The sequence below is a fragment of the Charadrius vociferus genome, unplaced genomic scaffold, assembly GCF_000708025.1.
Source record: "Charadrius vociferus isolate BGI_N301 unplaced genomic scaffold, ASM70802v2 scaffold97, whole genome shotgun sequence".
Lineage (NCBI taxonomy): Eukaryota > Metazoa > Chordata > Aves > Charadriiformes > Charadriidae > Charadrius > Charadrius vociferus.
In genome coordinates, this window is record NW_009649316.1 from 2,962,901 (window position 1) to 2,984,070 (window position 21,170).

General features: G+C 41.9%; 1 protein-coding gene across 1 annotated transcript in view; it reads left to right on the plus strand.

The window, feature by feature from the left end:
• The window catches only part of GLI3 (GLI family zinc finger 3), a 209,126-nt gene that overhangs the window by 52,653 nt on the left and 135,303 nt on the right, over positions 1-21,170 (plus strand). Inside the window, 1 exon segment of the mRNA XM_009889427.1 lies at positions 13,662-13,904. Coding sequence (XP_009887729.1) covers positions 13,662-13,904 — 243 coding nt within the window.

Sequence of the window (21,170 nt, forward strand, 5' to 3'; positions counted from 1 at the left end):
ACTGTGCTTTGAAAAATTGGTGAGCAAATGCAGGCCACGGCAGAGAGCTCAGTTCAGCTGTTTCTGAAATTACGTAGACACCCCTGATTTGTGCCAGTTAGATTGCTTGTTCAAGGCTTTGGTTAATATCAAAAGTAGTGCATGTTCTTTGATGTTAACACTCTTTAATGTCCAAGTTTACATCTTTGTTTCCGTGATTTTTGAAGATAAGACCCAAAAGAGAGGGAAGTACGTAGTTCAGTGCTGCTGACAGTGGTAACCTTACTGCTCTGGAGAAGATTTTTTTTCTAGTCTTCAGAAAGGAGTTGCAACAAGCAAGCCCAATATGTATTCTGCTGTGAGAAGGCTGGGGGTTGTCAGTCTTTTTACCATGAAAAAACAGCATTGTCTAATGGGAATTTCTTCTTTCCAGCTAGCCAGTTTTGATGTTACAATTCTGGTGCATCTGAAAAGGCTAATTGAATTTTATAGGACAAACGTGTTAAATCTCATATCCTCTGCAAGGTGGATATATTAATACAACACATGGTTGTGGTACAGTTGATAACATTGTCACGAATAGCTGTAGAAGTACCTTAAGGTGTTTAGGCTACAGGTTGTCATCTGCTGTTTTTCACATTTACAAGACTTTTGGTAAAGCTGCTCCAAACAATGAGATTAGCATAAAGGTATTATTCTTAATCTGAAAGATCTGGCAGTATGATGTGAGAGATACCTGTATTGTAGTTCCAAAAGACTCTGGTTTCTCTATAAAGGAAAAAAACGAATTCTCATTGGTGCTGCCAATATGGACCTCCTGTCCTGTAGTGGGGAAGAAAGAACATGGTCACTCTTTGGAAAAAAGCTTCTTCAAATATTTAACGTTCTGTAGAGGACACTGGTAAATCAAGTTCACTGCTATTACTCTTTTTTTTTTTCAGGAAGCTTATTAAAAGCCATCATGTAGAACTTGAGGTAGTTTAGATACAAAGAGGGGGAAACAGTATGTTTTAGGTGAGATTTCTCTGCTAATGATATAATAGACAAGAGTGTTAGATGGGGTAGGCATCATGAATTCAGGGCAATAACACTGTAAAGGTTGATTTGCTTGTTTTCTTCTGATTGTACTTTTTTCATTTTTTCCTTCCCTGTAGAGGGACATGGTAAACAGTTATTAGTCAATAGTTGTGCATTTGTGGACAAATTGTGGAAAACCATTTTATGTAATAGAAATGGGAGGCACACTGTGTTTTGCAGAATTGGAACATTTAACATACAGGGTGATTTGTTGGGCAGCTTTGGGCTGACTGTTCAACATGTTCTGCCTTCAGATCTAACTGGATGTATCTGTATATAAATTGAGTGGATCCTGAATCCTTTCATCATTATTGTGCTTATTTGCTATATGAAAATATGTTTTCTCTTATGAAATCAGCTATCAGTATTTTACCCATTTGGTGCGTCAAGAAGACGGGAGTTGTGAGAAGTGGCTTATGGAAGACCTGGATGAGATTTGCGGAGCAGAAGGCTCTTCAAGTCTAGAGTCCACTATGAATTCTCCCATAATAATTTTACTTGTGCAAGAATTTGTAAGTTCAATCCCTTGTAACAGTTGCATGTGAAATGTTTGTGGAGGTTGTGTTTTCCCTTAAAAAGTGTTCTGGCTCTTTCTCTCGGTTTTTCAAGAGGAAGCACCCTTTTTGACATTAGGTTTATTTCTTTTTGGCTCACTTTTATTCAGTGCAATAGTGCTGCAGCTTTTTATCACAAAAACTTATTAACAGAAATGGAGGAAAATGTTTTTTTAGTTTTGATTCTGCCATGATGAGAAAAAGTCTGTGGCATGCTTAGAAATAGTTAGAATTCTTAGTGGTGTATTTAAGAGGCAGTCCTACTTTGTTTTTTAAAAATAGGCTCCTTTCAGTAAAATTTAGTAGTTTTCTTTTGTTGTTGGAATATTTTCTGGATTGGAGTGGATCCTTCTTTACTGGCTGAAGTTTTGCATTCTTTCTCAGCACACAGAAGTGATTATACTCCTGGGCAGTGTGCATGGATTTGTTTTTTTACTTGTTTGTCTATAGCCAAGTGAACTTTTCAGGTGGTTCCCTTTTCCTTCCCCAACCTCTTTCCCATACAAATCATGCTTATTTAACTTTTTGGAGGGATAAAACTTAGTTTATTTTTCTCTGAAATGAATGTTGCCTGAAAATCTAGGTAGCCAAAAATAATAAGGAAAAAATAATAAGGAAACATTGAAATCTTCTTTTGCCAGCTTGTGCATGGATGAAGCCACCAAAACATGATTAACAAGTTAAGAATGCTTTTTTCCAGCTTCCACGGCTAGTGTAGTAGGAAGAGAGGGTGCTGTTTTAATAAAATTGTTCTGACACTTTCTTTCTGAACATATGAGTGTTTTTCTAACTTGGCTATCTTTCTGATCTCAGGTGTCCATTGCATAATGATAAATGGAAATATATACTATTGCTTAAGACAGTTATAAGCATTTAAGTACCTGCATGCGGTTGGATTTTTCAAAGCTTGCGGCAATGTTCCAGTGTCTTTCAAAATCTGCTTTACAGCGTTAAGGTTAGAAAGACCAATGCAGAGGTTGCCAAAGTGAAGTCTCAACTGATTTTGCTCATCCCTAGAACTCAACAGAAAACATAAACCATTGCTTGTTTTAATCCATAAAATGATCTGGTTGGCATGCAGTTCCTCCTGCTGTGGGGTTGTGTTGAAGCTGGAAAAAGCTGGTGTGTGTCAGGCTTTCTTCCTTCTTCTCGAATGTACTAGGCAAAGCTGGAGGACCCAGCCAGAGGCTGGAAAGCCTGGCCACAAGTGTGCAGCAGAAGTGAAGAAGGGAGGAGAGAGGCACTGGCAAGGAGGAACCCACTGTCCTGGGAAGGGGACATCAGAGGCTAGTGAGCTGTAGTCAGTTACGTGAATTCTGCAACTCCATGTGTCACAAGCCTCGTCTCCAAAGTTTTTAAGAGTATTCCTTCCCCTAGGTGAGGGGAGTGGAGATCACGGTATGAAGAATTTGCTCCTTCCTTTTCTTCCAGACTCTCCACTCTCCATCCCTCTTTGCCTACTCACATGCACTATGTCCTTGGACCCAGTCTGATGCTTGCTTGTGGCTGGCAGCACTATTCTTGATGACTTGAATGTGAACATGGTAACTATGTGAAGTAGTATGGCAGTGTACATCTGTGCCAGAGCTACTGCATTGTCCTTAGAGGAGAAAACAGAGAAGAGAGTGAGCGGGGGAGGGGGCGGAACTGGTTGGCCTTTAGGAAAGTCAAGTGCCTTTTAAGGCTGAAGGAAAGATTTTTTTTTTTTTTTTTTCTTTTCTAAGGAGGTGTCTCCAGGAAGGGAATGATAGAATCATGGAAGCATCTAGGTTGGAAGGGACCTTAAGATCATTGAGTCCAACCATGAACCTAATGCTGCCAAAACCAACACTAAACCATGTCCCTAAGCACCACAGCTACCTATCTTTTAAACACCTCCATGGATGGTGATTCAGCCACTTCCTTGGGCAGCCTGTTCCAATGCTTGATAAGCCTTTCGGTGATGAAATTTTTCCTAATATCCAATTTAAACCACCTCTCTGGTGCCAACAATTTCCTCTTGTCCTGTCACTTCTTATTTGGGAGAAGAGACTGATCCCCACCTTGCTACAACCTCCTTTCAGATAGTTGTACAGAGCAATAAGGTATCCCCTTAGCCTCCTGTTCTCCAGGCTAAACAACCCCAGTTCCCTCATAAGACCTGTTCTCCAGACCCCTCATCACCTTTGCTGCTCTTGTCTGGACACGCTCCAGCACCTCACTGTCTTTCTTCTAATGAGGGCCCCAAAACTGAACACAGTATTTGAGGTGTGGCCTCACCAGTGCCGAGTACAGGCGGACAATCACTTCCCTAGTCCTGCTGGCCACGCTATTCCTGATACAGGCCAGGATGCTGTTGACAGACTCTGAACTTTAATACTTACTATACGGGGGTTGGACTAGATGATCTCCAGAGGTCCCTTCCAACCCTGACCATTCTGTGATTCTGTGAAGTAGATGCAGTGTCAGGTTTGGGGTTCTCAGGATACCAAATTCTTGGGGGAGAAGCAGTATTGATAAAGGAATATTTGATGATATCTGTGGATTAGTAGCTCTGCAGTTTTTAAATAATGCACTAATGTCCAGAAGACCATTCAAAGCACCAAATCATTTGGTGTACAGGACTCGAGTTTTCTGGAGAGGTTTTTTCTTTGCTTGAAAACATCCTTTGCTGTAAGTCTTGCATTTGTTTTGCAGCATTCTTCTGAATTATTTAGACTTCCAATGAGGAATGTGAAAAGTCTCATTTCTGTGTTCAGGTATCCAGTGTGCCTGTGTGGACACTAATGCATGGACATCCATGTGTCATGCAGAGCCTCATTTGCAATTGCTTATGGAATGTAAAGTGGAGCTGAATTTGTGAGTGCATGTGACTACACATGTGTGTAAAAATATGTGTAAATAGAAATACATATACATTTGCACACACACACACACAAATTTATATGGCATTCAAATTTTGCCCTGAGACCTTACTGTGAAGTCATTGTTTGCAGCTGAGATTGCAGCCACCGTAAATCAGGGCAGAGTAACCCATAACATACTTTTAAACAACTGGTATGCTTCAGAGGCCAGAAATACAGGGATGTAATGGAAACACTGACTCTTACTGCAACTGTGCAAAAGGATGCAGCAATGAATAAATTTCGCAATGAAATAGGTGATATCTGCCATCTAAACTGAAGGGTTGCCATGGCTCTGGGTTGTCGCAAACCACTTAGCGATTGGCTAATGATTGCATTTAGCAGTTTGGACCCACGGAAGGAAAAAGGGAAGAAATATCAACTCTGTATGCAACACTAATTAAAGTAACTTTTTTTTTTTTTAATTCTGTCAAGGCCAAGGTGTCTGGGCTGTAGATGTTACAAAGAGAGATGGTGCACCAAAGGGTTTATAACTCCTCTTTCACTCTTTTGTGGCTTCTAAGCACGGCTAATCAAATTTATATCAGGCTACAAACAGCTTTGTAAAACAGCTTTAAGGCCTGGTGTTGCTGCTGGCTTGGTACAAAGTGACAGCACCACAGAATATGTCCCCCAGTGTCTGAGTGAAATGAGGCAGTTACCCTCAGATAGGCATAAATGCGCTATTAGATGGTTGAGAAATACATTTTTTCCCTCCTAAAACCCTCCTGGGAATTTATTGTAGCGCCTTTGATGTAACTAATTAGCCCGCTCAAAGTAAGCAGTGACTAACAGTCTAATAACTGGCTAATGGAAGGAACTTCATAATGTTTTCAAATCAGGATCCTTTTGAGTGTTTTGCAAGAGGCTGAGGAGCTTTTCCCTTCTGAGAAACGGTTGCCAATAGTCAGATCCTGATGTCTGTAGTTGTCTTTCTCTAAGTTGTATTTGAGTCTCCTGGCTCTTTGAAGAGGCTAGAGGTTGGAGAAGAGCAGTAATCCTGGAGATCCTCTCAAAATGCAAAGCTTGAGTTTTAGCCACGATCAGCAGACTTAGTGCAGATGTTCTAGTTTGCTGGGGCTGTCGCACAGTAACTTGCAGTCTTTGCTGAATCTTGTAAGGTGGAACACTTTTTAAAAGGGGAAATGAAAAAGTAAGATTGTTTTTCCAAGAGTTTTTTTTTTTCTTGTGTGAGTTTCCCAGTCCTCAAGTAGCAAAATCAAAACATAAGATTTACTATACTGAGAAAGGGAGATGTTTTTGCCTGCCTTCTCATTGTGCGAATTTAAAAGGAGAAATTGCACAGTGCATGTTAATTTTGCCAATTAATTCTACCTTCAAATGTCTTCTACTGTTGCATTAAGGCTTGCTTTTTTTTCTTGTCCACTGGAACTACAAAGCACTTTTCCTACTAAGAGTCCCCTTCTCATCAAGCTAATGATACAGCATTTCCACATGCTAACAAACATCTCCAATACATTTTCCAGGCACAGACCATTCACACCCAACAGCTGGAGCGTTTCTGATGCTGGATATGAATCCCTCTTGCTGTACTTGCATGAGTAGTTTTACTGAGTCCCAGGAATTATGATGCGAGTAAAGCAAGCAGGACTTGAGCCTTGTAGGTCTTGTAGTTTACCATGAAGGTAAACTTAAAGACTCACCACCTGCTTGGTACCTGGGTGCAGGGTTTAGTGTTATTCCTGCAGCAATGTCGTCACTAACACCTAAACCAGAGTGCTGGGGGCTGTGCTCGCGCGCGGTGTTAAGTATCGCTGCAATAATCCACTGTCTGCCATGGGAGAAACGCGTAGCCCTCAACTTGGGAAGGGAGAAAATGGTTTTCAGCTGTTTTGATTTAAATTGTTTGTTTTTGTTATTTTAAAGTCTGTGTGGAAATGGGCTGGGAAAGGGCTTGTTCAAAAGTGAGGCTCCTGCTTCTTTGGAGTCTGACCTTGCGAGTTGCTAAGAATTAGTGCTTCCATTAGCTTCCCTGAGACTTGCAGCCCCACAGGCTGGGACTGGGCATTGCGGGGGCGCAGGCTCCACGTGTCAGTGTGTTGGCCCTTCAGCTGGGCAGCTGTAGGCAAACTTGGCCAACAGGACACCGTAGGAACCTGCTTCGCAGCAAACAACTTCCACTGCTTGATCCAAAGTCGTTGAAGTCGGTGGGATGGCTCAAGTATCAGGTCAGTAACTTCAGGCATATACCCAAATGTTACTTTTTTTTTTTTTTTTTTTTACCTTCTTCCCCCATGTCCCATAGGATCAGCGAGATGTAGGATCAGGTGCAAGTCAGCCCAGCCCTACCTCCTACCCTCCTTGTCTGCCTTCTGAAGGTGAGAGTCCCGGGACTGACAAGGAGGTTTCCACAGCACCCTGTGCCTTTGTGTGTAGGCAGCTGTGTCTGCAGCTACCTCTTGTGTTCCCTAAGCAGGATTTTTTTTAGCTTAAATGTGATTTTTAGCGTCTCCCTGTAGGTCTGATGCTGGGATTTGTAGAGGCAGTCTCCCAGTTAAATCTGGTAAGTGGTTGCTTGCATGAAACTCTAAAGGTGGTTTTGTTTTACATAGTTTCATATATGTCTGTTTAACTTCAGCTGCTTGGTTTTAGTTGGGAGCAGTTGGGGAGGCACCAAGCAGTGTAAATTCATCTGGATAATCAAATTGAGGTAAAGACATTGCTACTAACAAGGCAGTCTCCAATCTAGGTGTCTGAAAAAGTTTACCTGAATTTTAAGCTGTTCATACTGTTATCAGCTTCCCCAACACTTAGGAAAGAGTTACGTACACAGCTGGAAAAGGCTGCGAGCTGTGTTCTGCTGATAGCAATGCATTGCAGACTTAGTTTTAGAGCAGTGTGAGCTCTGCACAGGCCCAGTCTTGTCTCGTCCACATCGGTGGGAGCTCTGCGCAGGATCAGAGGGGCGCAGGATCAGACTCTGTTTTGAAAGTCATAGAAACTGTATTGATGCACTGTGTTCTGGCTTCCTCTCTACTTTCAAAAAAAAAAAAAAAAGAAGGACTGAATTGAGTTATGCTGTAGGTGCAGCAAAAATGAACACGTCTCATTTGTGGAAAATAATGGGGGGGTGGAGTATTTTGTAGGTATTGTCAGGATTGGAGCCACTTTCTGCCTCCTTTCTTCCAGTGAAAGTTAAAGATGACAAACAAAGGAATATAACAGGTTTCTCAAAACAAACAAACAAACAAAAAAAAAACAAACAGAAGAAAGAGCTGTGTATTTATATTCCAAAGGTCACAAATCAGTTCCTGGAAAATACTATACATATGGTAATGGGAAAATAACTAAGCTGAAAATCCATTACAAATGGGGAATATAAATCTATACGTTTTTGGTGGTGAGTTTAGATAATGTATGCTATTTATAAGCACAAAAGTCTTGTATAAGGTATGCTTAAGCATTGCAAATAAAGTGAGTACCATACTTGTTATCTAACAGATTTTGTAGCCTTTCTTATGGTTGGAGTCTATTTTTAAAACCAATTATGAGCGTTGTGCTTCCTATCTGTGTTAGTGTTTCCAGCGCGCATACTTCATGTGCAGTTATTCCAAATGCAGGAAAATAACAAACTTGCAACCAAGAGTGCCCAGTTTAAACTACTGTACCCACCCAAACCAAAACTTTGGTTACAACACGCACTGCTTTTAAAGGCAGGCACAGTCCTACAGATGTATTTCCTCTTGCTTTGCTCTTAAGGTGGCCAGAGAGTAGTGATCAGTGTGTGCGTGCAGGAAAGCGCAGATACACATGTCCTAATGAGCCTGGCAATTGCTCTATTGCATCACTTCAAGGAAGCAAATACCAAGTCTCAAAAAATAAGACCTTCTTAAACATGAGGGAAACAGCTTTCTTACTTAGGTATCTATTCTATTAAGAACCTACGTAGTCAATCTTTTTTACATTCCATTCCCCCACCCCCTTCCTTCTGCCTCACAGGAACCTGAAATGCTACTTTTCTGGGAAAGACTGATATTCTGACTTCAGTTTTGTAATTTAATGATGGAGAGTTTCCTTAGTAAACCAAATTTAGAGTACTAGAATGCTTATCTTATATCCAGACCTTGAACATAAAAGGCATTTTATACCAGCAATTGTTCATTTAATGAGCAATTGCAGAGTGCAGGACGGTTAAGGGATTGAGCTATATGCACCATTATTGCAAGAAGTATTCCGAAATACCAGAAATAGGACGTAAGCTCTGATCAGGGGGACTGTGAGCACAATTACCTTCTTTTCAAATCCTTCTGTGACACTGCGGGAGGAAAAAGGACTTTGAAACTTGAAAGGAAAGAGCTTGCTTTCAACCTCAAAAGCTAGGAGGAAAGGGCTCTGAAATTTGCTCAGTATTCCCAATTCACCATTAGCCTGTTTCTTCCTTTAGCCTCAAGGCATTCTCCGCTTTTTGAAAAGATGTTAAGAAATTCAGTCACAATAGAGAGCCTAGTTTTGAACATGTTTCACTCGGTCCATTGAGGTCTGGTCTTCAGCCTTTGTGTGGGGTGAATTGAGCTGAGCAGCAAGCTGGTTGGGGAGAGGTGAATGAGCAGTCTCTGTGCAGTCACAAATTCTGGCAAAGAAAAGATTACCCTTTCCTTTATTTTACAATATGCATTCCTGTACAATCCTGCTAGTGGCAATATGCGGAGCCGAGCTTGTGCTTAGGTCAGTATGGAGCACTTGGTTTATAGCGACTCTTGTTAAGTTTGTCTTGTAATTGAAGCTGCTGTTGACCTTGCTTGGAGACCATTTGTAAAACCGTTTATTTAGCATAAACTGAAATAATAAACCCTCCTTCTCTTAGGCCGATTGTGATAGGGTGACATTAGTTTGATTTAATGATTAGCCGCCTGACCCCTCAGCTAGAGAGAGCTGCTTGAATAGGGAGAGTTCACTAGGAAGCACACAGGAAGAATACTAATGAGCTTGTTAAATTTAGCATGGCACCAACCACTTTTAATTCCTCTAATGGGAGAAGCACTGCCTCTGAGAGAGAGGGAGGGAGACGGGGAGAGGGGGGAAGAGGGAGTGAGAGGAAAAGAGAGGGAGGAATGCCCACGTCCCGCTAGCCACAGAATTTTGGTCAGGAGAAGAGCTGGGAGGGAGCATCAGCCAGGGTCTCTTGGACTGAGTTGTAAGTACCTTGTCTCTTCTCTTACCCAGCCGAAGTGTGTCGGCAGATCGCTCATGAGACAGTAATGCTCTCTGCAAGTTGCGTGCAGAAATGCGGCAATGAAACTTAATACATAAACAGATTTAACTGGGCTGGGGTTGTTTTGTTTAACCAGGGGTCTCTCTGAAGTGCGTTGAGACTGATTTTTATTGTGGTGTATCAATAGATTTCAACTTTTTTTTTTTAGTAGCTGACTTTGAGGTTTAAAATAAAAAAGTGTCTACTTTTTCTTGGTCTACAATAAAAAAAGAGCAAAAAAAGTTCAACAGGAAAAGAAAGTTTAATGGATTTTCTCATTAGGTTTTTGTTTGTCCTGATTTTTAATTTTCTGGGTAAATTAGCTGAGCAATTAAAAGTGTGTTTATTCAGGCATGCTGTCCAGTGTGAGTTTTTTGAAAAAGCTTGTTGATTAAATGAGGTGTTTCTTGGTGCTTAGCACTTCTAATAAAAAGTGCTTCTGATCAGAATAGCACGACTAAATCGGGTATTTCTCAGTGGATGGGAGAATCTTGGATTACTGCGATCGTTCCAGGCTGGGCACTTGTAACACGTGTCTCTGGCTACTGGATTGTTAAGACAGAGTAGGGTATACACGAAGAAAGAGAAGCTTATGCAGATTGCTCTTGGGGCCCGATTACTTTTTTTCTTCTCTTATTTAACCCCTCACTTACACCCACAAAAGATGAGCTGAACTATGCTGGAGTCAGTGGGGTCCCACCAGCAGGAAGCAGGTGGAGATGAGGGAGGATCAGTCCCTTTAACTTTGGCATTCATCTCTCTGCAAGATTTTTAGTAAATCGGATGTATCTTTTGACCCTAAAGCTGGCGACTTCTAAAACGTGAGCAGAGCAGTAACAGTTGTCGTGTATTTGGCTGTAAACCCCTTTGGCAGATGCTGCCAGAGAAGTGGGCTGTTTGCTTACATTTTTGCTATAGACTCCCACTTGTTGCCATGGTGGACAGTATGTTTCTGTCAATAATTTGGCCTGGCATGGCTTGCCTGCACTTACTCTTAAAACTTTATTGAATGATTCAGCTCCAACAGAACAAGATTAGGCGGCTTTTGCCTTTTGGCGCACTGGAGGGGCTCACCTGCCGTTGAGAGAGTCGGTAGCATGACTGCAAGAGGAGTTTCCAGCTCAGCGCCCGGGGAGCTACTCCAAAACCGCTCGCCTGTTTGTGTCCTGCAGCGCGGGTGCTGTCAAGTTTCTCATCTGCCCTTCTATCAAAAGCTGCTGAGTGGTGCGGAGCGTGAAGTAAACGCTTAGCGAGATGGTTAGCTGTTGGATGTGCCTTATTATTGCAAAAATGCCATCATGTTTACCTGAAAAAAAAAAAAAAATCTCCTTCAGGGAAAGTTTTTACATGGCAGACAATGTACAGAAATGTTTGATTTCTAATAGCACACGGCAGTAATTTCATAATGAGAGAGTTGGTTGATGCAGAAGGAAAAGTACTGCTTTTTGTTTTCGTTTTTTTCTTGAGGAACCAAAAAAAAGGCAAGCTTATTAAAACAAAACACATTTTTCCTTTAGTTTCAAAGTTACTGAAAGTAGGTTTTGAATTTCATTCAGCAATTTGGAAAATCAGCTTGTTCCATAGCAGTCACTAGTACCTTGATTCATGACACGTGCATGTTTTGAGAAAGAAAGAATAAAAGTGGAGCCTGCAGACAGACGTCAGCTTCTTATTGTATCCCAGGATGGCAGTTTTAACAAATATTATCTTTATATGGAAGAGTAAAAGAACTGAAATCCTATCTGATCCTCGGATTGATTATACAGCCCCACAAATCACTCCAGCTTGCTTCTTTCCGTACTGTGGTAGCACAGGTTAGCTTGCTCTGCTTAAGGGTCTGTCAGGATTTCAAATGGAGTGTAATCCCCTATTTTTACAAGAGTTTACATCTCATCAGTGAAAGTTCACTCTAGGTTGAAATTTAACATAAAAGACTCCGGCTAGAGGGAAACGTGATGGAAAATATGACTTTGGGGTGATTTATTTTTTATTTTTTAGTTATACAAGCAGCTTTCTAAAAACCTCATATAAGTTTTAAAGTTTTAGGCTCCCTTTTGCAGTTCTCTAACTAAAACCAGCTTTGGTGTAAAAAGTTGAAACCTTAAACCCTGCTAATCCAGAGCAGTGACCGGTGCCTGTGCATATTAATAAAAGTAGAAAAGGGCAAAGGGTTTAAACTCTGCAGTGTTGTTGTCTGTTTCCATTAACTCTTTCTCCTCAGACCCAACCCTGGAAATGCTCTGTATGGAGAATTACTGCTGGCTGTAAAAAGAATTCAGTCCCTGGAAGATGCTGATAAGTCAGCAGACCCCAGTTGCTGTAATACTTGGAGATAGAAAAATAATTAAGTGCTCAATAGGCTACGCTGCTGGGTTTTCCTGTTGTTGCTACTTGGGAGGAGGGGGGGCAGGGAGAAGCCTAGCGAGTACCACGTTCAAAGCATTGGTCTGGCTAGTTTATGCATGTAATGGCCAAAATTCAGCTGCAGGTATCTATACGTACAGAGTCTGTTTCTAATCTAATTCATATGAAGGCAAATAGGTTGAGTTATGCTGGTGTCAGGCTTGGTGAAAGTAGTCTCCTGGTGAAGTGCTGTCTGATGCTTTTGCTGTGTGAACGAGTATAACAGGGCAAGGTATAAGTAAAAATTTAGCCCTGACATCAAATCTCTGACAACTGAAGTGCAAGCTTGGCACTGTTGTCAATGATCCTTCCTTGCATGTGGGTTGTAGAGTAAGGATACCTTAGTTTTATTTCCTAGGGGTGTTTTCATTTCCTTTCGAGTTACCTTTTTTGTGCCCGGTGTTTAATAATCTGAGGTTCCTCACATACTTGTAGAATGGCTGAGCAGCTTCTGAAGCTAAGCGTATTTATCAGTACTTCTTTAAGATATAATGGTGTGCACCCACATGTGCAGTGTGGCTGATTTGAACAAGGCTGTACCTGGAGCATGGGTATCGGCCAAGGATTACAGCCAGCAATCGTGCTTGTTCAGAGGAATGCCTCTGTATTTTAAAAGCAATAATGCAACTTAAGGAGGACATTTACAGTTGTGTAACTAACAAAACCCCTTCACCACGTGGCACGTGTGAAATGTACCTGGGAGCATGCGTCTGGCTTTTGAGGAACAGAACCATTTGGTCCGACTTTCGAAGGGTGCACGTGGTCTCCAGGGGTTAAAATTCATGTGGGAGCAGAAGGTTGGTCCAGCAGCTGGTCCTGGGGCTGCCTGCAGGGGAGGCTGGTGGTGGAGCCATTGTCAGGAGGCCCTTTTCGAGTAGTACAAGTGGGGTACCACAGGCCTGGAGGCTTACTCCAGACTAGGGCTTGGGTTTGACCTTCCTGATTTTTATCCCTCCCCCTTTTCTTTTCTCTGTGTTTATTAAGAATTTGTCTGTGTGGGTATGGGGAAAAGAGGGAGGGGGAGCGTGTTCGACCACCCTGCATCCGTGTGGTGACACTGTTAGAGCGAGTGGCTTCACTTGTGCCTGCCGGATGCTGCTGGTGCTGTATCCTGAGCAATTTTACCCATTTTATTGTTGCCCACCTTACTTCTGATTGCTAAGCACCTTTCCTGCAAGACTCCAGCCTCTCCCACAAGCGAACCTCCAGGGACAGGGGCCGGGCTGCGGAGCAGCAGTGGGTGGCTAGGTCTGATTTAGGCCCAGCCAGCATGGTTCATCTTCTCCTCTCGGTGACAGATTGGTTTTTTGCCTCCCTGTCAGGCAGCCCAAACTCCCAGTCTCCTTGTCCTAGAGGCAAGGAAACAGCAAGCCTGCGTCTCTTCTGGCAGGATTGATAGCCCTGCCGGTAGGAGCATCGGTGCACGGGTGACGATGATCTACCGCTGGGGGGGGGGAACTTTTTCTTTATTGTGTTTGCTATAAATGGGCTAAAAGTGTGTGTCTCTCTCTTTCTCCTTCCCTTCTCTCTTTCTTCTCCCTCGTTTTTTTGCAGAGGATGAAAGTCCTGGGCAGACCTATCACAGAGAGAGAAGGAACGCGATCACAATGCAGCCGCAGGGTGGGCAAGGCCTCGGCAAGATCAGTGAAGAGCCTTCCACGTCGAGCGAGGAAAGGGCCTCATTAATCAAGAAGGAGATCCATGGATCTATATCGCACCTTCCTGAACCTTCTGTACCTTATCGCGGGACGCTCTTTACCATGGACCCCCGAAACGGTTACATGGACCCTCATTACCGTGAGTATCGATTGCTGGTTCGTTTGGGGGCGCAAAGTTGGAAGGCTGTCAAGGCTGTCAAATTTAATGTAATTTTATTTGTTGCCTTGCATCATCCCCAGGGAGAACTGCTTTGCCTGGGGGGGACCCCAGGGGGTTTGAGGTAAATACAGTCTTTATTTCTGAAGTTAAAAACCAGAGTGCAGTTGCATTGCAGCTCAAAATTATCCCAGGCCTCTGCAAAGCAACTTCCACAGGACATCTCATCTGTTGCTAATCCTCCTCAGCCATCCAGGGTTGCATTTGCTCCACCTCCTTAATACATGGAGAAAAAAAGCCTCATTAAAGAAAGCACAGAGGGAAAATGAAACAGGCCTTAAAATCGCTCTTTTAAAACAACGTTAAAAGTATGGTACTAAGAGGAGGAAGGACCATGCCTTGTATAATGAGAATTTGGAGGAGGGGGGAATCAGAAGGTTTATTATTGCTGTGGTTTGGGGGTTTTGTTTTGTTTTGGAATATTTTTTAGGGATTCATGTGCGTGTTTGAGTATCCGGGCTGATGGAGCGGTTTTGCAATTTTCTTCCCCAGCTACAGTTCCCTGAAGTTGGGGGGGGGAGGCAAATGGTTTCAACTTCTGAATTCCTGCTCAGGCATTAATAAAAAAGTAAGAAATTAACTGACACTTGAACACAGATGTGGAATGGATTTCTCCACAGGCAAAATATGAGGGAGTTAAGCAATTTTTTTCATCTGCTTCTAGTTTACAAAAAAAGAAAGAGGAAAAAAGATCATTTAGTTGTGTAGTAATGAAGTACATCTTGAGGTGTCAAGGCTTGTGCCTTTTGATTATAGATTTATCACCCAGTCAGGATACAGATTTGCCATTTAACCTTCCAGTCTCCAGTTCCAGATGATAGGCTTAAGACCCACAGAGGGGCCAGTCTGCATTGGGGTTGGTTTTTTTTTCCACATCATTCAGAAATTTTAGTGTTTTAAGGCAAAAGGTCATTAGCCAGACGACTGATTAGTGAGGACAGCTGATTAGTGCATGTTTTTTTGCTAAAGAAAGTGCCAGGGATAAAAGCTAATTTTATCCCTTCATTAGTTGGGCTAGCAGCAAAGGGGAATGTTCACTCATCAGGGTGCAGATCAAAGTATGTCTTGCACAACCTTAAGTCTCACCAACCTCCTTTTTTTTAAAAAAAAAAAAAAAAAAAGCCTGATTGTTAATAAGGATGGAGGTATTATCAGAAAATGAACAGTTGTTGTCTTTATAGTTTAGATCACTATTCAGGGGAGAAGTTTGCAGTTAAGCTTTTGAGCTCTCTTCCAGTGTAGGCAGTCGGGTTTCTGTACACCCTCCTCCTCCTCTTTCGCACAGCCCCGCTCAAACCCTCTGGGGGAGTTACTCATCTTTCTGCTGAGGAGGATGTGCTGCAGCACACCAGCAGCAGACTTCTCTGCCAGAGAGGCGTGAATGTGCGGAGCAGACGACTGCTCACAAGCAGCAGCGTGTAGAAATACTAGCTTGCGGGTTAGAGGCAACATTTGTAGCTTACGGTTCATTAATGCAACCCCCAAATCTCATTTAAAAAAAAAAAAAAAGAAACCTTATTGGGGAAGTGAAATAGCTTCTCTGTAGGCAGTACAGCTGGGGAGAGATAAAACGTGTGACAAAAACAACCCCCCAAACAAGGACCAAGCCTTATGCTGAATTTAGTGGTGATGATTGCCATTTTGACCATCTGACCAGCTGCCAGCTCACCCCTTAAATCTAGTTCAAAGTGTTATTGATACAACTGAAGATTCAGACTGAAGAAAAAGGGCTGCCCGGTTAGAATGAGTCTGGGTGGTTTGCACTTAGTTTATTTAGTTTTATTGTATTGGATTTGCCTTTTGATGAGAGTTCTCAAGATTTAATGAAGGTACTATGTCTGTATTGTGACCAGTAACGCTTGCTAGTTCGGATGTGTGGGCTACTAGAAAAACATTGATGTCGGAAGTTGAGAGAACAGCCGAAGTTATCCAGCATGTAACAGTAGAGAAACAGGAGATGAGTTAATTTTAAATGAGCAACATGATCGTAAAGCAGAAGACTAAGTCAGAAAACATCAGATGGGCAGACCAGCTTCACCGCTGCTCGTAGAGAGTTGTACGTCTGTACTCACTGATTTATAAAATCCCTCAAGCTATTAATGTCATATAAAGAGCCATCACGCTTTTATTTACCTTTAATAGATGTGATACAGAAGGACAACTAAAGACACAAATGTCTAGTTAGATTTATAGGAAAGCAGACAGGCTTACTGAAATTTTCATAGTAGTTGTATCATTTATATATATAAGACATGCTTTCATCAAAGTGGTGACTGTATTCAGGCTGACACTTATAGTGGTCCATATGAAGAATACTGAATAATGTAAACATACCCCAGTCCCACTGTAGCAACAGGTGAAGAACCAACAAGGCTATCGTTCCCTTCCTTAGTTTCTTGCCATTTTTTCTGGGCATATGGATAGAAAATACTGTTTTAATTCAACATAGTTGGGTATGTAAACACTCACAGTAATTCCTTAGTTTCCCTGTGGTTGGAAAATATAGACTTTTCAAGATGCCTAATTTGTGCTTCTATTTATACCCACTTTGTATTTAAAAGTGTGGGCAGGCTTCCTGTAACACAGGAAAAGGGAAAATAATTTTTTTGAAGAGGGACATCTGTGTATCTTTATGGCAAGAAAAGAAAAAGAGCATTTAAGTCAATTGTGTGGGGAACGCATGTCCCCTCCAGGAGCTGCAGTTATTAGAAACAACTTGAATGCTTTGCATTTCTACATGTAAATATGCGTGTCTCTGTATGTGCATTGCAGAATTTTTTGTTGTTATAATTTTTTTCCTAATTAAAATGACTGATGTCGTAAATGTTGGAAATAATAGTTACCATATATGTGGAATAAATACCTCATTGAGGGGAAGTTTGCTCTCCTGCAGAGTGTGGGTGGGGATAATGGTTGTGTTTCAAGTGGACCAGCTTTTCAAACAGCTGGGATGAAACATGCTCTGGAGCTAGCGGCCCTTTTGCACTGCCAGAGAGCCCCTCAACCATTTAGCAACTGAAAATGAGAGTGGCCTCATGTTCAGCCCACAGCCCTCTGTTCTCTAAGAGATAAAAGGGAAAACACGCAGGCCTAAACCAGAAATTTTTGTTTTCTGTCTTTTTTTGTTACAGATTTCTTAAGCACCATTTAAACAATGTTCACAAAGTCTAGGGGTTTGGTTTTGTTTTTTAACTTTTAAAAAACTTTTCTTTTTGAAAGCTTTAGGGCAGATGACAAAACTGTTGGAGCTTCCTACCATGTGTTGCACCTTTTCTTTATTGAGGAGAGGAGGGTTACTGAGCTTAGTCGCAGCGTTTCTTAAATGGATTTAAAACCCCGTGTTTCTAAAACACTGATTGCATTTGTGGCTGGAGCCCCTTGTTAATGTAAATTCTGTCTCTAGAGGTGGGGCTGAGGCAGGGGAGGTGGGGATAGCAACTTCCCTTTGTTATTCTCTTCCCCAATTTTAATTCCCACGCAGATTTATGGCAGTGCTAAGACTGCTTGTCTCGCAAGTTATTCCTCATGGAAAAAATGAATCATTCCTGATGTAAACACTTTGATTTAAAACATACTGCTGGTATTCTTCCCTGGGTTTCACAGCTCATCTGAAAGAATTGTTAGTTCCTAATTAGTAAAGCCTGAAGAATTATCTTAAGTAAAAAGCAGTGACAGTTCAGTTGGCTCTGATCTAAAAATTTGTATATACAGGAATGGCCCTGGAAGGATTCTCTTTCTGGTACATCCCTTCATCTCAGAGGTGCACTGAATGTAGCTGAAAGCAGGAACTCACTCTTTTTTTTTTTTTCTTCTTCTTTTTTCTTAGTGGGGATTTATTCTGCTGGGTTTGAAGCTTCTGTATTTATCTGGGGAAGTGGGAACTGCTTATTGCACATTTCATAGGATTAACCCTCCAAAGGTATTGATTGCCCTCAGTTCCCACTGACTGTGCCTGGACTTGTGCTTTGTAAGGATCGGACCCCTCGTAACTGCCCGGGTTAGATTAGTCAGTGTTAGTGTCATCTCGGAATCAATTTGCGAAGTGAACAAAAGACCACAGCAAGGAAAATACACTGCTGGTTCACTAGGTGCACTTGTTCATTTACTGTCTTTTAATTTCTATTGACAAAAATGCCCCTTCCTTCATCTCCCCGTAGAAAAGGAAAAAGGGAGGGGGGAACAACCCAGGAAATTAGCTGTTGTTTCTGCAAATGCAAACTGGTAACTGGAAACACTGCCTTAAAATGCAATAATTAGAAAGTGATAATTTTTCATGGTAACACGGGTTGAACCACGATGGCCAGTTATGTGCGGTACATTGGGCAGTGGCAGCAGTCCAGGTCACCACCAGCAGATGAGCTTATGGAAGGGGGTCTCTATTTGCTTTATAGACGGGGGAGCCAGTGGCTTCACTTGTCCTCTCCCTGGCACATTTTGGGATGTTGGAAGGACAACCAAGATGTCTTTTGATAGTCTCAAAGCAGGCACTTTTAGCTCACCTCTAGCTCGCCAGAGTCACTGTGTGGCAGGAGCCCAGGACAGCTTTTTATAGAGTTTCCCTTCAGCCTTGTTGCAGAGCAGTAGGAGAGTGTGAGTGAGGAATCCTTGTAGACATTTAGGGCTGGGGTCTTTAAAAACATTTAGGGGCTTTTCAATTTCAAAGTGAGTTTAGCCGCTTAAATACCTCTGAAAATCTCTTCACTGACAGTGATTTACGGGGTGGTCTCCAAATGTTGTCAAGGAGGGGTAGTTGAAAAAAAGTAAAATCTAAAGCTTTTAATAAAACTCACAGGAAAAAAGGCCCCTAGTATGAAAGTGAATGTCAGATTACAGGTGGTAGCTGAGCAACTGAAATTTTGGTCTTGAAGAAAATTAGCATGTATGCAAAAACATTTGGGGTTTTTTTGGGGGATAAAAATCCAAAATGTAGTAGTATCTTTCAATATCCTCCAACAAAACGTGTTAGTGCTCTTGAAATCAAACGTGTAAAAACATTTGGGTTTTTTGGGGGGGATAAAAATCCAAAATGTAATAGTATCTTTCAATATCCTCCAACGAAACGTGTTAGTGCTCTTGAAATCAAACTTAGGGTCAGAGGCAGGTTCAGTTTGAAATTTTGGAAGGTGCTGCAGACCTTATAAGCTTAACAGCAGCTTATAAATGAAAATATCTTCTCCAGGATGCCTCCCAAACCTCCCTGGTTGTGTTTGGCAAGTTCTGCTCTCTACAAATAGTCCTGCCTGTTTCTCTGGAGTTCTTATGTAGAATAAGCAGGGTCTCGAGAGCCCTGGAGTTGCTGGCCCTGTGTGGTCCTCTCATTTGGAAGTAACAATTGCACTCATAGATTTGCAGCTAGAAGTAGCACATAGAGACGTCCTTCTACCGGATTTTCTCCTCAGCATGAGACAGACTATAGAACTTGCCAATACCTGAAAGCCCTTGAGAAGCTGAAAGGTGATCTCATGGGTTTTTTTTGGTTTTAAGTCTTCAAATATTGACTTGTCATTATCAGCAGTATTAATTTCAGCTGCAAACTGTAGGCAATGATATAGAAACAAGTGATCCTGTTTGTGTGGAGGGTAGAATGGGATATTTATGAGATCTCTTATGGCCCTGTAATTCTGTTGGACTTCAAAATTTTAAAAATGTCCTGAGGATCACATTAAAAAAAAAAATTATCCTTCTGGCACCTAAGAGAATTTACCTGCCAGGCACTACCAAGTATGGAGCCTTCTGAGAAGCAGATAGGTTCTGTTAATCTCTCCTTTTTTGGGTTGTTCAAGTGCATGTAAGATGTGAAGTGAATTAGTTTTGTTTTGTTGTTTTTTTTTTTTTTTTAAGGAATAGGGAAGATAAAGACAGAGGACAAATGCAAAAACACTTTCACAGATTTGATTTTGTTTGTCAGCTAAAGCTTTTTTAGACGCTTTACAGTATGTACTTGTATACTGCCTTCATGGAAGGAGACAGAATACGTTGCTCAGAGCCATAGAATCATAGTTAAGAACTCAGGGAAAAAAAGCTAAGAAATAATGTAATCCATCTTTTTAGCCTCAAGGCAGATCAGCTGTCCCTAAATCAGGAGAGAATAAAAAGCTTCTTCAAAGTTGCTGTGTCCCTTGATACGTGGACATTTCTGTCTTAAGAGCTTTGTGACAAGATCTGTAGTGGATTTGGACTGGTCTTGTGTCCCTACATGGTAACTTCTATAGCATCAGCAGCTGGAAGGTGGGGGAAAAAAAACTTAGAAGCCATAAAAATCTGAGTTGAAAAGTCTTGATAAAGTTTCCTCTTCCCTCCTAGAGATGCGCTAACACGCAGGAGATAACGGTACTTCCCATTGTTGTGTTCTCTGAAAACAACCAAGCACCAAAACACCCCAAAAAACCCCACAGCCTGATGCATAGCTGTTGTGCTCATTACTAGCATTTCAACAGGCAAGGTCATTATTTTTCTCCTTTTATCAGTTACCAGAGTGATCTTTGTGCAGTTGTTGGGGCTGTGTAGTGCGAGGGGTTCACCAAGTATGATAGGTATGTAGAGAACTAGTGGCCAAAGGAAGATAAGCATCGTTTGTTGCAAATTTTGAAGCATCCCATAATGCCTGAGGTTGCTGTCTGTCAGTCAGTTTTTTATGAGCGCTTTGCCTTGCAAGCATTTCTTAGCCAAGGCGACATGGTTTCAAAAGCAGCTTCTTTGACTTAGCTGCTTACAGCTTTTAAAAAGGTTAGCCAGAACTCAGCCTCAGGCAGTTTTTGGTGTCAGATGTGTTACCTGTATCTGTACGGAGCTTTGTGGCTGCAACAACTTGAGTCTTTGTAGCAAAGCATGGAGAAGATGTGAACCAGGTGCTGGTTCAGTGATCATGATTTTCATCAAGAACTGAAGCAGATTCTCCTGATCTGGTTAGTACAAGCCACGTACTTAACCACTGTGCAGTGCTTTACACTGCCAGGGAGATGGTTCTCTTCAATTGGTGGTCTACCATCTGGTCAGTGCAATAGGGGGAATTCATTTGCCTGAGAAGAGGTTTCAAGTGCCATTTTCATGCCCGGGAGGATCCTAGGTGGTCTGTGTCTGCCACCCTGGAAAGACTGGTCTTCCGTACATCCTGTGTCATACCTGGTAATTCTGTATGACTGTCTCAGATGCCTCAGGGGTCTAAGATGGCACTATGTATCTGTGTTT